Source organism: Aplysia californica, unplaced genomic scaffold (genome assembly GCF_000002075.1).
Source record: "Aplysia californica isolate F4 #8 unplaced genomic scaffold, AplCal3.0 scaffold00124, whole genome shotgun sequence".
Lineage (NCBI taxonomy): Eukaryota > Metazoa > Mollusca > Gastropoda > Aplysiida > Aplysiidae > Aplysia > Aplysia californica.
Genome location: NW_004797394.1, coordinates 407,152 through 423,065, shown reverse-complemented (window position 1 = coordinate 423,065; position 15,914 = coordinate 407,152). Strand labels below are relative to the sequence as shown.

The following is a 15,914-nucleotide window of genomic DNA, read 5'->3' as shown; positions in this document are numbered from 1 at the left end:
GGAGGGGGAGGGAGAGAGAGGGTGGAAGGAGGGAGAGAGAGAGAGAGAGCGGGAGAGACAGACAGACAGGCAGACGAACAGAAGGACAGAGAGAGAGAAAGAGAGAGAGAGAGAGATGAACCGACAGACAGACTGACAGAGAAAGACTGAGAGAAGAGGATAGGGAGTGGGGAGGATTACAGAGCTACAAAAGGCAAAAACAAAGACGCCGAGTTAGCATCGATGTTGAGCCTTTCGAGCTGTACTTGACAACCTTCTGATAGCCAATGCCAACTTTTGCCAAAATTATAGGCTAAAACGTTCGTTCCACCCACCCACATGTGCATAAACATTGTATTTCTAAACAGGGTACTAAATAAAACTTGTCACTACCCTTTCACTATCCCCACCGCCCACCAAAATTACCTAACCCTCCAATAATGGGCAGTGTCGCCCGGTTAGTAAACACTGCTTTAGAGAATACGAAGGCATTTCAACTCCTCTGCTGGTATCTTTGATAAGGAAACTTGGAGAGTCTGAAATACTTTCGAAGTTTGGTACTGAAAAATATCCTGGAGCTCTCACGGCTGTCATTTACACCTGAGTGAGCGGTGTAGCAGTAAGGCACTTTGTTGTCGCAAGCAGGAGACCTGAGTTCGATTCCAGAGTGGGGAGAAAATTCTTATTCAGTATCTCTCTCTCTTTCTGCTGGGATGTATCCCTCTCAGCCTGGGTTGGGCTTGGCAGGCAGGATCGGAAGCCTAGATTGCATCAATGGGAACGTAAAAACTCACGTTGAAGAAACATTCCCTCCACACCTTCGGCTGTCTTCTGTGTCCTTCAGTCAGTTACCACCCACTACTGTCTTGAGGCCATTCCCTAATGGGGAATATTAACATAGAATTGTAAATGGGCTGATTGACCAATGCCGTGCTCATATTGTGCCGGAACAACATATGGGGAACTGCTGCTTTTTCTTTCCTCATCCTTACTTTCGTCATTTTCTTCTACTTCTTTTGTATATTTGTCACTCTCTTGTGACCTGCTATTTCCGGGTGCCTTGATAGTCTAAGCAGACTTTGTACTGTTGTGGCTACAGAGGTGAGCAGAGTAAGCCTGATTCCCCGTTTAGACTTTTCTGTTGACATCCACCCCTTGGCGCTCATATGAACTTCTGCAGTTACGAGCGCCGTAAAACCTTACTAAAACCAGCAAACTACTGTGTTCTTTGTCCGGCCAAGAGTCTTTTACCGTACACGATTGTTTTCCATGTGTAACTGTTAAATACCTATGTGCAGCAGACATTAATCAATTACCACTCATGGCTGTGTTCTGTACGTATTATCCTTGAGTCATCTACGACACACGCATGTGTTCTATGTCTTAGGAACTGAGGAGAAAAACACTCACATTAAAGAAACAGTCATTTACCTCACACACCCCTGTTCTATGTCCTAGAGTCATTTACCACACACGTCTAAGTTCTGCGTCCTGCAACTGTACGAACGCCGTACCGAGGTTTCATTTTAAAGCCTCTTGCCTCTCTACTGAGAACGTGGCAAACACCAAAGGCAATGCTAAGGCACATAGTGAACCATTGTACACACATCAGTACCAAGATTTCATATCAATCATCTATCGTCACTATCTCTCCTTTTTTCTTTGTATGTTACTTGTAAAAACTCCTATCTTCGGCTCTTATATATGCCCTTTTTGTATTGCAAGTGCCGTGAAGCCTTTACTTAAACTAATAAGGCAGAATTAAAATAGATGGTTGGCGGATGCTCTGATGTGGTTTGCTTCTGCTTTTTTAAAAATCAAACATCCATCCTCCGTGTCTCTCCTTCTTCCTTCTTTTGTTTTTATTTACTCTGTTTGAATGATGACTCCATGCTTTTTTTGTAAGTCCTCCATCACAGAACGAGTCTTCAAGCTTTGTCGAGAGACCAGAACGCTACAGTTCTCAACGAGTTAACAATTTTCCAGATACAACGGGGGGCTAATGGGACATCTAGGGTGTGCGGTCTTAGCGAACTGACATTTGGCTGAGCAGAGTAGGCTACGAGCGGAGAATGAGTCTTTGATGTTCGAGAGGTAAAAAGGAAACCACTTTCGGCACTTACGGTTCCTGATTTGTCTCTATGCGTCTTGCGTCTGCCTTGGGTGAGGTGGATTTTGAAAGAGAACTCAGGTTGTTTTCTCTTCCGGTTAGTTTTATGAGAATGTCAGAGGTAGGCAGCCGGTTTCTTCTTTGCAAGTTCGAATTACTTAACATAAAGACAGGCTATTTAAAAGACAGGGTACCAGATTCATCAGCTTAGTGTCTTTAGGCAATGTAAAGAACAAAGTAATCACGCGGTACACTTTTCGGGCTCCCAGTCTTCTTAGAACAAACATTTTTTTTATATCTGAGCGTAGACATTCTTATTTGTAGAATCATTATTTACCAAAAGGCATTACTGTTTTCCCAAGGGCTTGGTTTTTGTCGAAATAAAAAAAAGTAATGACTTTTTATTGCTATCATTTAAAACCCTCTTTATTTTTCTCTTGACAAGATAAGAAGTCTTAACTACGCAAATGGGAGTTGATAAGTTCCTGCCTAGCACACAGAGAAGCACCAATTCAATTCCAGAGTTGCAAAGCTATCCACTTTCTCCGTCTTCCTAATAGTTATTTCCAACACAAACAAGACTGGACTTTTTAGACAGGGTTAAAGTACAACAACTTCTAAATTAGTACAATTGTTTCTAAGGCGGCGTAGAATATTCACAGAGTTCATGAAATGTTTACGACCACTTGCAGGGGTCGGTAGCATATGCTTTACCAGATTCTGTGAGAATTTTTAACCAGGCCGACGAGTAAAAAACCAGTTCAGGTACAATTCTTCTCATCCCGGTGTGCTGGGTTATAAATAGACACCTTGTAACTATTTTGATCAACGTTTGAATTCCGAAGTGGTGTGTTGTTAGGACGCAGAAGGGAAGGGCTTTCATATCTCTCTCGCTGTCGTTCCTTCTCTATTTTCCCCTCTCCTTCTTCCCGCACCCCCACCCCCCTCTCTCTCTCTCTCTCTCTCTCTCTCTCTCTCTCTCTCTCTCTCTCTCTCTCTTTCTCTCTCTCTCTCTCTCCAGTATAAACTGCCTGGGAGTGTGAGTGAGCGCGTGTGCTTGTTTGTTTGTGCCTGTTTGAATCATGTGTTTGTGTGAGTGTGAGTTTTCCTTTCGCTGATTTTAATGCAAAAAGGTTGATAACTTTATACACTACATAATATATAACATCGCAGACCGAGGTAGTCGTGCCCACACGGGAATCGAACTCACGCCCTCTGCGTGCTACGGCCGGGCGTCTAACCGCTACACCACTGACTTCTGTGATTATGCGACGTCATAAGAAAAGTCAATGTGGGGGGTTGGCGGGTGCTCTGGTGTGGTTTGCTCCTTCTTTCCTATCAAACATCTATCGTCTTTATCTCTTTTTCGTCATTCTTGTGTACGCTACTCTCTTGTAAACCATCTATTCTTCGGCACGTATAAGACTTTATTGTGTTGCGAGTGCCGTAAAACTCTTACTAAAACTAAGAAAAGCAAATCCATACTTAAGGTGACCTAGGTAAAGATGTACTGCAATGCTTTTTTTTAAGCTCTTGTGATCTGTTTGTCTACGAACCTATAGGGGTTTGTTTGTTTTTTTTACGTCTACTTCTAGACTTTAACAGTACTAGACTTATGTCATAGGATAGGCGGAGAGAGAGAGAGAGAGAGAGAGAGAGAGAGAGAGAGAGAGAGAGAGAGAGAGAGAGAGAGAGAGAGAGAGAGAGAGAGAGAGGAGAAAATGAGAGAAAAATGGAAAGAGAGAGAAAGTTCGAGAAGAGAGAGAGAAGGGGAGGGGGTGTGGATACACGAAGAGAAAGCGTAGGGATATATATATATATATATATATATATATATATATATATATAGAGAGAGAGAGAGAGAGAGAGAGAGAGAGAAAGAAGGGGGGATAGAAAGAAAGACAGAGAGAGAGAGACATCAGAGAGAGGGAGACAGACAGACAGACAGAGACAGACAGACAGAGAAAGAGAAAGAGAGGGACACACACACACGCACACACACACACACACACAGAGAGAGAGAGAGAGAGAGAGAGAGAGAGAGAGAGAGAGAGAGAGAGAGAGAGTGTGTGTGTGTGTGTGTGTGTGTGTGTGTGAGAGAGAGAGAGAGAGAGAGAGAGAGAGAGAGAGAGAGAGAGAGAGAGAGAGAGAGAGAGAGAGAGAGGAAACAGACAGACAGAGAGACAACGAGAGAGAGACATACAGAGAGAGACATACAGAGAGAGAGAGGGAGAGAGAAATACAGCGAGAAGGAGAGTGAGAGGCAGACAGAGAGAGAGAGAGAGAGAGAGAGAGAGAGAGATTGAAGAGAGAGAGACAGAGAGAAGAGAGAGAGAGAGTGAGAGAGAGAGAGAGAGAGAGAGAGAGAGAGAGAGAGGGGGGGGGGGAGACAGGATGAGTGGCACGCTGGGCGACAAAAGGTCGTATCTACAACACGTTGTTGTGTAAGGTGCAGCTATCTGTCTCAGGGCACGCCTTCTCCTTTCTTCTTCTACCTGTGAAAATTAGGAGCCTTACCTGCATTCCGAAACTGTGACAAATGAAAATCACGTGGAAGCCTCGAAAGTTCAACCACCTGTTTATCTGTGCGTGGTTGTGTTTCTTTGTTTGTAACCATAACATAACGCGTCTGTACTGGGTGGGTCTCAAGGCTTGTTACGTACACGACGATATTTGACCTATCCTGTCTCAGTCTTTGAGGCCCTTTACTCTACGAGTCATTTATTTTTAGACTTTAGAAAAAAACATGGCCAGGATTTGGAATTCGGCCAGGAACCAAAGTAAAAGGAGAATGGTTAAAAGAGAGAGAAGCACTTTTTATGGGTTTAATACTTTGGAAGAAACCTGGGAATCTTGGAATTGCACCAGGAGGCTCAGGAAATAGAAAAGGAGACAGTGTTCAGAGGATTTATTTCATAATTCTGTGCGTACTCCCTAAAAGAAAAATGGAATGGCTTACAGATGTCAACGTGAATGGAAATAGCTTACAGAAAAAAGGAAGATTAACAGGTGCATGAATGTGAAACATACAGACAAACAGAAAGCTGACTTTGTTTTTTGGGGGTTTAAGTAAGGTTTTGCGGTTTAGTAAGGTTTTAAGGTCTTTGTGTTGGAGAGTGTGAACGAATTTTGTGACATTGTCTGTGTGTGTCGATTGTACCACAGTGTTTGTTCAAAGTCACAAAAACACACTCACACACATGGATATGTACATTTACATACACACACACACACACACACACATACACACACACTCACACACATACACACACACAGACACTGACGCTCAAAATATTAAACAAGTGTCCTGTTGCACAACAACCATGATGATAACGACGATGATAATGATGATGATGATTATGATGATGACGATGATGATTATGATGATGATGGGTGGCGTCGGTGGCCTAGTGGTTAGGCTCTCGAACTCGCAACCGTAAGGTCGTGTGTTCGAATCCCGTCAGGGGCCCGACGTTGTGTCCTTGGGAAAGGCACTTTACACGAATTTTCCTCACTTCACCCAGGTGGGAATGGGTACCCGGCTATAGACTGCGAAAGATCATGTCAGTTTGTTAGTGTTTGAGCGCTTAATCGGCTGCTTGCACTGTATGCTTCCCGGGAAGCTGAGAATGTTTCGGAGTGTTCTATGGTCTGCTGGGGTAATAATATAGTGTAAAGCGCATAGAGCCTGCTGCTGAGCGGGGATATGCGCTATACAAATGCTATCTATTATTATTATTATTATTATTTTAACGGTCTTTGAATAACCCAATCTTTTGTTCGCTGTTTCCAGACTGCTGACGAGAAGCTGCGCAACATAGGCAAGCCTCAACAGCAGTCAGCAACAGTAGACCAGACGCAACACTTCACCTTTTACAAGCATCAACAACAGCACGATCAGCCCCAACAGCAGCAGCAACAACAGCAAAAACAGCAACTGCAGCAGGACCTGAACCTACTCCAACAACGCCAGCAACAGCAACAAGAACAGCAACACCGACAGCAGCTAGACCTCTCCTCCGAGACCAGAAGCCCTCCACGACGAAGTGAGCCTCGCAGTCCTGACGTCAGAGAAATGGCTGAGCGGGCAATAGCCAGACAAGGAAGACGAGACAGGCAGGGGAGCGGTCAGAGAGCAGCAGACGAGCTCGATCGAGCGGAGATAAAGAGGAGATCCCGGAGCGAGGGGCCTAATAGAAGAGTGAGGCAGTCCATGGACGAGAGGGAAGGAGGGAAGAAGCAGATATTTGATGGGGGTGGGGGAGTGAGGGGAAGAAGAAGAGATTTAGATTCGCCGGATTCGGATGATAGTGATCTACTTCCTGTTAGATCTGCGCATGCGCGGTATGATTCTGATTCTGACAGTGATCCCAAGAGGTGGACGAAGAACCCACTGATGGTCAGGAAGGTGAGGAAGTCAGAGAAAACGAAACATGTTGAGAAGCGGATGAGTGGGTCTGGAGAGAATGGGGTGTCGCAGAGATCCACTACCAGGGATAGCTGGACCTACTATGGCAACGAGGATGGAAGCAGCGGTGGGGGGAACTCTAGTTCCAAAGACGGGAGTGGGAGTAAAGGTAGCAGCAAGTATCAAAAACTGGAGGAGAGAAGAAAAAAGAGGATAAATTTAGCCGTGACGTCAGATGAGGAAAATACTCCGGCTTCGCGGATTTCCCGATTACGTCAGAGGGCTATTCAGAGCGGTCTCGGCCAGCAGACGAGGTCTCCGGCTATATCGCAGGATCTGATGCTTGGTGACAATATTCAGTGGCAGATACACCCTAGCCAGCAGCAGCAGCAACGTAAGCAACCACTGTCCCAGCCACAACAACAACAACAACAACAACAGCACCAACCGTACCGCCCCCAGCCAGCGCAGTACCAGGGCGAGAAACAAAGGTTTCCCGCCAGCATCACTAGCAGTACCGACGTACAAATCCTCCCGCGAAACGCGCCGTACGCCTCGCCCAGAGAGCCTCTACGTCAGTCGTTCTCTAGCGGTGTGTCGCCTAGCGTCAAGCCAAGGGCACCGTTCTCTCCCCCTCCATCCCAGAACATGCAGTCTTCTTTCACCACCAGCATACAATCCCAGAGGCAGGGGTTCCAACCCATCACGAAGGTTGGCCAAGCCTCCTTCGAGACGACAACGCCCTCACGGCCGTACCCCCAACAGCAGCACCAACAACTCCATAACCAATCTCCCGTGTCTCACATCCAGGGTCAGAAAGTCCCGCCAGCCAGACCTCCCCCTCCTGTTCTCTCAGCCGCCCGTCAGTCTTTCTTTTCCTCCCCGGATCAACAACACGCCAGCGTGAGTACGGCACGTGCTGTGTACAACAGCTCACCCGAGGTGGTCCCGCACGTCCGCGCGGCATCAGCTGACTCCATACTGGACACGCCCACCCGCAGTTCTTACCCAAACAACGTCAGCATCATAAACCCAAACGTAAACAATAACTCTAACCGTGTGTCAGGTGGTCAGTCCAGCGCTTATTTCCAGAGTCCGCGAACAGCTCACGCCAGAGCGTCCTTGACCCCGCACGAGTCGGCGGCCTCAAGCGTCCCGTCAAGGTCACCCACACAGTTCAACGAGGTCGTGGAGATGAGGCTGAGGGCAAACCGCGCGGAGAGACCTGCGCCTCAGCCGAAACTGGTGAAAAAGGAGACGGGCCCTTTCTCGCACAGCGATGATTCTTTGGACGAGCTAATCGAGTCGAACATTCAGTACCTGGATAGTGAGATAGACAAAGCGTCCAAATTGAAGAAAGCTGGCAGCGTCAGTGTGTCAAGGTCATCCAGCCTGCCGGACCCGCGTCGTCTGTCAGGTCAAGGCCCGCCCGACACTCAGCACGCCCCGACTGTCCAGGTCAAGCCCAACTCTAGCATTCAGTTTCGTGTCGCACTTCCTGCAGAATCTCCTCAGACAAGGATGGGAGGAGGAGGGGCAGGAACTGTAGTAATGGGAAATAACTCTGGCCCTCCTGCAATCAGAATAGGCGGCGTGACCAGCAGCGAGTACGCGTCCTACGACTCTCCGAACAGATTACAACCGGACGCAGGCTTACGACCAGAGAGGAAGTACTCGTACGACAGCCGTTCTCGAATTTCGCGCCCCACCAGCGAATACTTCGACCGAGATGACCTGTCAAAATCCGACAGCCAGCTCAACGCCCAGGTTGTTGTACCCAGTTACCTTGGCAACAACCTTCACCCTGAGCACGCCTATGCCAGAGGCTGTGTCAGTGACGTCAACCTGACCTCCAATCTTGGCAACTCGCTGCAGATTCCCCAAGCTGACAAAGGCATGTTTTCCGACGTGGAGTACGACATAGAGGTGTCGGAGCGAGTCAAGAAGTGGGAGAAGTTTATGAAGGTTCAGGACGGCCAGGAAGCAGAAGGCACGAAGAAGCCAGTCAGTTTGTCAACTATACAAGAGAAAAATGAAGAAGGTCTTATGCTCCCGAGCGAAGTGAGAAAGTCCGTTCTCCTCAATAAACAAGGAAGTTTCGGGAATACATATCCTAATGAAGTGGTGCCTTACACCGTGGCGGGTCCTAAATCCTTTAGCTCTGATAGTTCTATAAATAGAGCTGGAAATTCGGAAGCTCCCAAAATGTTTGCTGTTGAGACGAACGCCCACAGATTCTTCCAAGTCATTCAGGATCCCCAGGCTGGGCCGAGGTTGGGCTTTCAGTCTCAGAGCGTCAGTTCTGTTTTCCACGCCCCTGTGTCCATCCAGGCAGACCCGGCCTTCATGAGCGCCAACGACTTACGTCAGAAAATGTTGTCCAATCGCCAGCCTGCTCCGTCATCTACATCCGGTCCGATCGTCGCCAGCCACCAGGTGACGTCATATCAGATGCCGAGCTACCCAAGTAGCGAAACGTGCACGCCAGTCGTCATGAGATCAGGGCTGAGTTCCTCCGCCAAAGACCCGGCAAAGCGGGGCTCCAAGTACCAGGACGAGTTGGAGGAGATTTCCAACGTCAAGTCCGACTCGGTCGTAAGTCTGCGACGACGGTTTGACACCGACTCTGCCACAGTGACGTCAGACGATGACCAGCGGTCCGTGTCCACGGCGTCTGCGAAGTTGAGTCGGTCAACGAAAGTGTCCAGTGTCCAGAAGTCTTCCGAGCCGTCCGACTGGACCAGCATGGTACCCGAATACCAGACCCGGTTTAAGGAATCGGATGTTTGGTCTCCGAACCTCGAGAGTACTCAAGGTGTTCCTGTCAGTATCGAACGGGTAACTGCTCGCACGCTGCAGACGATTCCCTTCTCAGAAGACCCGTTTTGGAAGGAAATAGAAGAAATGACCACGTTTGACCCTAGCAGTATGGCTGGCCACCTTAGCGTGGGAGGAGGAGCGTCTCAAGACAGAGAGGTGGGGTTCGAACCTGTCAAATCCCAACACGAAATCGAGCTGATGGCACCTCAGAGCTCGACGCTCCCGTCCCAGCCTCGCACCACCGCAGTGTCCGCCAGGGACAGGCTGCAGAGGTCAAAGTCTCTGTACACGCCCAACATCACGCCGCTGACCATCACAGTGGACAAGAACACGTCAAGCGCCACCAGCGCCCTGGACGACGTTCTAGAGGACATACGTTCGTCCATCGAGAGGAAACAGCTGAGTCCCAAAAAGAAAGCCCTGGAGCTAGCCTACGAGACTCAAAAATCCTCAGCGTCTGCCGCCCTCAGTGCCGCTCCTGGGAAGAAAACGGCTCTTGATTCAATCCAGTCTGGCGTGCGGCTTGAAGGAGGCCAGCTGCTCTTTACCAACCCTAAGTTGGAAGCCGCTAAAAAGTATGATAACGGAGGTTTGTCACATGTAAGAGCTGAGCAGAAACCAGCGCCAGCAAAACAGCCAATGCAGTTTTACCAACAGCAGAGGCTACAGCAGCAGCAGACAAGTCGACCACAACAACAGCAAAACAGGCAGTCGCAGATGCTGCAAGGAAATGGGAATAATTACGAGCTGGATCCGAATTTGTTGAAGCAAAAGTTGTTGAGCACCGGGCTCGTCGTGGAGACAGACACAGAAGAGTACCCGATGGAGACGCCCACAAAAGCCAGCAGCACTTTCACATCATACAAACCAGTTGCTCCCGCGTACAACCCTATAGTCATTTCTCAGCCAGGTTCCAGCTACAATCCTGTCATAACGCAGCCAGCATCTGCCTACAACCCTATCGTTTCCCAGCCCGGGTCTAGCAGCTTCAAGCCTATAAACCCTCGCCCGAGTCAAATATCTCAGTCTAGGAGCTCGGCCTTCACACCTACAGCTGTCCCCTCAACATCAGAGTCTTTGTTCACGGCGCCAACGAGGTCGTACCCCGTGCCCTCAAGAAGCTACAGACCAGGCACCAGCGCTTTAGACGACATCCAACAAGCCCTCGCTCCTTTCAGCGCCACCTCCTACCAGCCAGGCCCTGAGTCGTTGTACGGAACATCCAAGTTCGAATCTTTCAGCGACAGCGGCATGGACACCACCCGCGGACCCCACACCCAGGCCACAAGTTGGATGTACCAGCCTGGCGGGGAGGATGAGGACACGCCGAGCACGTCGTCCTCCAGCACGCTGCAGAAAGTGAACGAGTCGATGGATGATTTGAAAAGTTTGGCCCAGAACGTGGAAAGGAGGATCAACGTCATCAAATCCAGACTTCAGAGCGCGGACGAGAAGAGCTTAGACACTGTCCTCGATTCTTTGAAAAAATTCACACCGGAGACGAAAACCCAAGACTCGGAACCGGAGTCGTTTGAGGCGTACTACACTGCGAAAAAATCCAAACTGTCGGACGCCCTGTCGGAGCTAGATCGAATCTACAACAACTTAGATTTAAACACAGACGACATGGGCTCTGTAGCTCCGCCTGAAAGAACAAAACCAAAACCTTACAGACCAACCAAGTCAAGCGATTTTATCCTGGCACCCAAGCCTAAATCCGACCACCTGCGCCCTATGCAGACGAGGATTTCCTCAGTGTATATCCCAGGTCTTGAAACAAAGTCTAAAGCGGAGGTGGACAAAGAAACAGAGTCGGAGTTTGACATCATCTCCAAGTCGTTCCAGGCTATCGTGGACGAGGTCAACAAGACCACGGACATGTTCTCTAGGGCGGCGGAGAAGGGCAGACCCGAGAACACAGCGCCGGAGACTCAGAAGCAGACGTTCAGGATCACCCTCAAGCCAGGGGAGACGTCAGACACTATGACGTCATTCACACCGGCACCGTTAACCATGACGTCATCAGTGGCATCGGGACAACTGAAGGGGGCCCCACCAGCAACAGCTCCCAAACCCCAGGACTCCAAGTTGAAAGGAGGCGGTCGATTCAGGTCAAAACTCCAACACGATTTTGGGCGCGAAGATGATACGTCTGTGAAGAAAGGGCGGTCAAAATCCGTACCCGATATAGAAACAAACGCGGCGGACTTACTAGCAGGGTCCTTAGACCCCACCGTCAGCGCCAACACAAAGTTCAACGCCACGGCGATTCCTTACTCCAAATCCACACCGGTAAAAGAATCCGTGTCCTCCCCGGCGCCCGCCCCTGTGCCACCGCCCACCGCCTCCACCCCACCCCCGGCCGTGAGAAACAGACCCAGAGTCCGGCCCGTCAGGGACAACAGGATCATCCAGGACGACCGCGCTTCTCGCAAAGACAGCGGAGAAAAACTCGGCGTCTCCATCTCCCCTCAGTCATCCCCGAGATTCTCAAGAAAGATCATCTACAACGCTGGCGTAGACTTAGATGTGAACATCCAGCCTCCCAAAATGTTTCAAGACGCGGTTGACGACGTGGAGGAGAGCAACCAGCCACAGGCCAGTGTCAAGCAACAGGTGTTGGAAAGGTTTAACCCGAAACCCGTGGAGTCTGAGGTTAAGCCATCACCTGTCTTGACCCCGATTAATCAGAGGAAAATCCCGCCCCCGACAGCAGCTAAACCAACGGTCACACCGATGACCTCTGCCCCCACGACCCCATCTATGGCAAGGTCGGAGATTGCTGTATCCGGCTCTAAAGGATCAGAAAGTGTAGAGGAGAAGAAAGCCACAGCCAGAAATAACGCCACTGCAGGGTTAGCAAAGCTCCAAATTTCCTCTGTGAAAGCACCACAGCCCGCCGTACCTACGACACCGGTCGGTGCTCCTAGCTCTTCATCTACATCATCGGCGAGCGTGAACTTGACCCCACCACTGACGTCAGAAGCCAGCCAGCCACAACCAGCATTGTTGACCTCTCAGAAGTCTGACCCCTCAGACGCTGACGTCAATGCCAGCGGGGGCGTCCGCGGGAGGCGGCGTCTAGGAATGGGCGTAGCTTACATGATGGACAAGTTCTCTACGGGAGAAGACAGCCCCGACAGACTCAAATCTTCCAAGCGGTTCGCTGCGACCAGTGCGCCAGAGTTGTCTGAATCTCACGCGAAAAGTGGACAGAGCGAAACAGGAAAGGACACAACCACCGATATTGTAGAAGGTTGTGAAGGAGAATCAATAGAGAAGGTTTCGTCAGAAGTCAAACAAAGCGCAAACAAACCCGGGTCCCCTAAGCCAGTGAAGAGCCTAGCTCTACGGCGTATGACTCCTGTGGACAGATCGCCTCAACAGCCGCCCTGTGACGCTCCGAAATCGCCGGCCTCTCGCGGGCTGGAGCGGAAGGTCATTGATCCGGAGGGTAAACAGCTGAGCTCGGGAACAGCATCCCCTCAACCGTCGTCGCCCAGCAAACCGCCGCAGTATCCATGGAAACGACAACCGTCGGATCCGGAAAAGCTGATCTTCTTCCCGAAGTCAGAGAGTGGGAAAGTGGAGGCTCCCGATTCCCCTGTCGATTCTGCGTCAAAAGATTCCTGCAGCTCCCCCAAAGTCGTGTCTAAGGTCACCAAAATTGTAGGACCGTCCGCCGCAGCTGCAGCAGCAGCCTCAAAAAGTGACAAATCTCTCGGCTCTCCAAAAGTCGTGAAGAAGAGGGTGAGACCTCCCAATCGCCGAATCCAGACAGACACGTCAACCTTCAGCCCCAGCGACAGACCTCATAGCTTCCACGAGCTCATGTCTTGCTACAACGACGCTGACCCGGCTCGTCTCCGGAGAATCGACCGGTTCCGGAAGTCGGCATCAGTGGACGAAGTGAACCCTGACGTCACCGCAGGCCGTTCCTTCCGCTCCGAGACAGGGGTGATAACTCTCAACAAACCAGCACTCCCCCAGAAGCTGGGTGAAGTCGTCTTTAAAGTGGACCCAAAACCCAAGAGCTGATCCTTCTCTGATGTCGTGGTACAGCTAGATAGTTGATCTTAACATCTGTTTCTGCCTAACATATGTAACATCGAACGTAGAGTCGTTTTTGTTGTCTACATATTATTACGCATATCGCCGCATCTGCTAAGATCAGCTCTCTCAATTATTTGGAATAAAGTGTTCTTAGAATATGAAAAAAGAATGACATGACTCCAGCAGTCTTATGATAGGCAATTACTGAAACGTGTTTTCATGAACAGTTGCCACAAAGTTTCGATCTACGCACATTATTTTTATGTGGAACATAAACAAGAATCAACAGAAAAGAAATGTCTCGCCTTTGGACTACTGAACTATAATAATTTTTATTTTTAAAAAAAACCAGTTTTCCAGTTTCTAGTACGGAAAGCGTTTCTTACTGAAAGTTCTGTTACATTTTCTTTTTCTTTTTCCCCTATTACTTATCTTTTTTAAACCTTCATGTGATTGTGCTTTTTTCGCACTGATGTAAGCACACTGTTGAACAATAACTATTTGGGTTTCTATGTACGCCTGTTCACATATCAGTCGTTTACCCTTGGGGGCACTTACCAAAACATTACTGTGACACTGATTGTGCACGTTGTTTCGCTCTTTCGACCCGCCCCCTCATCGAATGACAGTCAATGTATAAATGTTTCAAGATATGGCCCATGCTTGTGTGCTGTGATTGTTGTGTATATGTATAGTGTTTACACATTTATATATATATATATATATATATAAGGTAGCTGTAAGACACAGGTGTATGCTTCTGTGAAATATAGTCATGGATGTTGTTTGCAAGTAGATAGAGACAGATCCTGAGCACATTGTGTCGGGAGTATGAGAGAACATTGATGGGAGATGCCTAACGTTGACAGTTGTATGCCTTACACATAGAGCATGTAGCTTTCTCTTCTTTAAAAATACTATCTATTGTAGGAGAAATACCATGATATATTATTGTTGCGATTATTATAGTTACTATTATTTTTATTTTTTTTATTATTATTATTTTATTATAGTTACTGTTATTGCTGCGTATAATGTTCTCTGACTTTGTTAAAGAAGGTGATTTCAAATTTTTGCTGAGCAAATTTTTGGTAATGAGAATATTATAATAAGGTGTTATTGAAATGTAAATACTTTTGAAAGTACTACTTCCTGTAGTGGTATGTGACTCCCTTGCTAAGGTGTCATGACTTGCTGATGTCTATTTGGGCAAATGTTGTACTGTTATAATGAATGAAACAAAACGTGCAATATTAGAGTGTAGACCGCTGGTTATTGTTGTATAACGATTTCTTAGCCTCTCATGTAAACGATAATATGTCAAAACCAGTATGCCTTATGCAATAAACACACATTTAAATTACTTGTGCAACCGAAAGCCAGACAAAAACAATGTCGTGTTCGGTTACTGAGTAGTGTATTGTATCGATACGTGAGTACTTGTACTGTGTTTCTCATTGCAACGATTTGTCAAGTGCCTTTGTTATGGACAGATATGGACAAATAGAAGGCTAATAAATGGGCTATCTGTATGCCATAAGGTAAATACGCTAGACCTCCGTGTTTTCTTAATGGTTTGTCCTGTAAGGTGTTCCGTATGGTTTTTTTGTCTGTCTGCTGTCTGTTTAAAATAATAATTGTGCTGCGTTAAGAGCCTACTTCCTAACGACCTAGAGTACACTACAAGCGATGATGATGATCTACTACTACTACTACTACTACTACTACTACTACTACTACTACTACTACTGCTACTGCTACTACTACTACTACTACTACTGCTACTACTACTACTACTACTACTACTACTACGACTACAACGACTACAACGACTACTACTTCTACTACTATAACAACTACTACTACTGCTACTACTACTACTAGAACTACTACTACTTCTATTACTATTACAACTACTATTACTACTACTATTACTACTACTACTACTACTACTACTACTACTACTACTACTACTACTACTACTAGCAGATTTTTTGCTTGGACCACTGGGATATGGCATGGGCATGACGTAACGCCCGAATATTTGATGACACCAAGACATCACCCCCAGAACTGGGACCAGCCACTGACTGAAGTGTCTTTAGGCCATTACCAAATGGGGGATATTAACATGTTCTTGTGCACAGTAGAATTGTAAATGGGCCTATTTATCAATGTCATGCTCATACTCTGCCGGAACAGCATAGGTGGAACTGCTGAAGTTTCTTTCCTCATCCTTACTATCGTCATTTTTCATCTACTTCTTTTGTATGTTTGTCAGTCTCTTGTGAACTGCCATTTCCGGGGTGCCTTGATAGTCGAAGCAGACTTTGTGCAGTTGAAGCTAGAGAGATGAGCAGAGTAAGCCTGATTCCCTGTTTGGACTTCTCTGTTGACATTCACCCCTTGGCGCTCATATGACCTCATGCAGTTGGGAGCGCTGTAAAAACCTTACGAAAACAAACAAAACAACACCAAGACAAGCAGATGGAGGCTCTTGTAAACTCCTCAAACTGCCTACCTTTATGTCGGCTCCGCTGGGGA

The 15,914-nt window shown here is 47.8% G+C and overlaps 1 protein-coding gene across 1 annotated transcript in view; it reads left to right on the top strand.

Moving 5' to 3' along the window:
* The window catches only part of LOC101864682, a 76,926-nt gene extending 62,007 nt beyond the window's left edge, over positions 1–14,919 (top strand). Inside the window, exon 3 of the mRNA XM_005096238.3 lies at positions 5,883–14,919. Coding sequence (XP_005096295.1) covers positions 5,883–13,355 — 7,473 coding nt within the window. The 3' untranslated portion in view covers positions 13,356–14,919. The remainder of the gene's footprint in view (positions 1–5,882) is intronic.
* Positions 14,920–15,914: the final 995 nt, after the last annotated feature.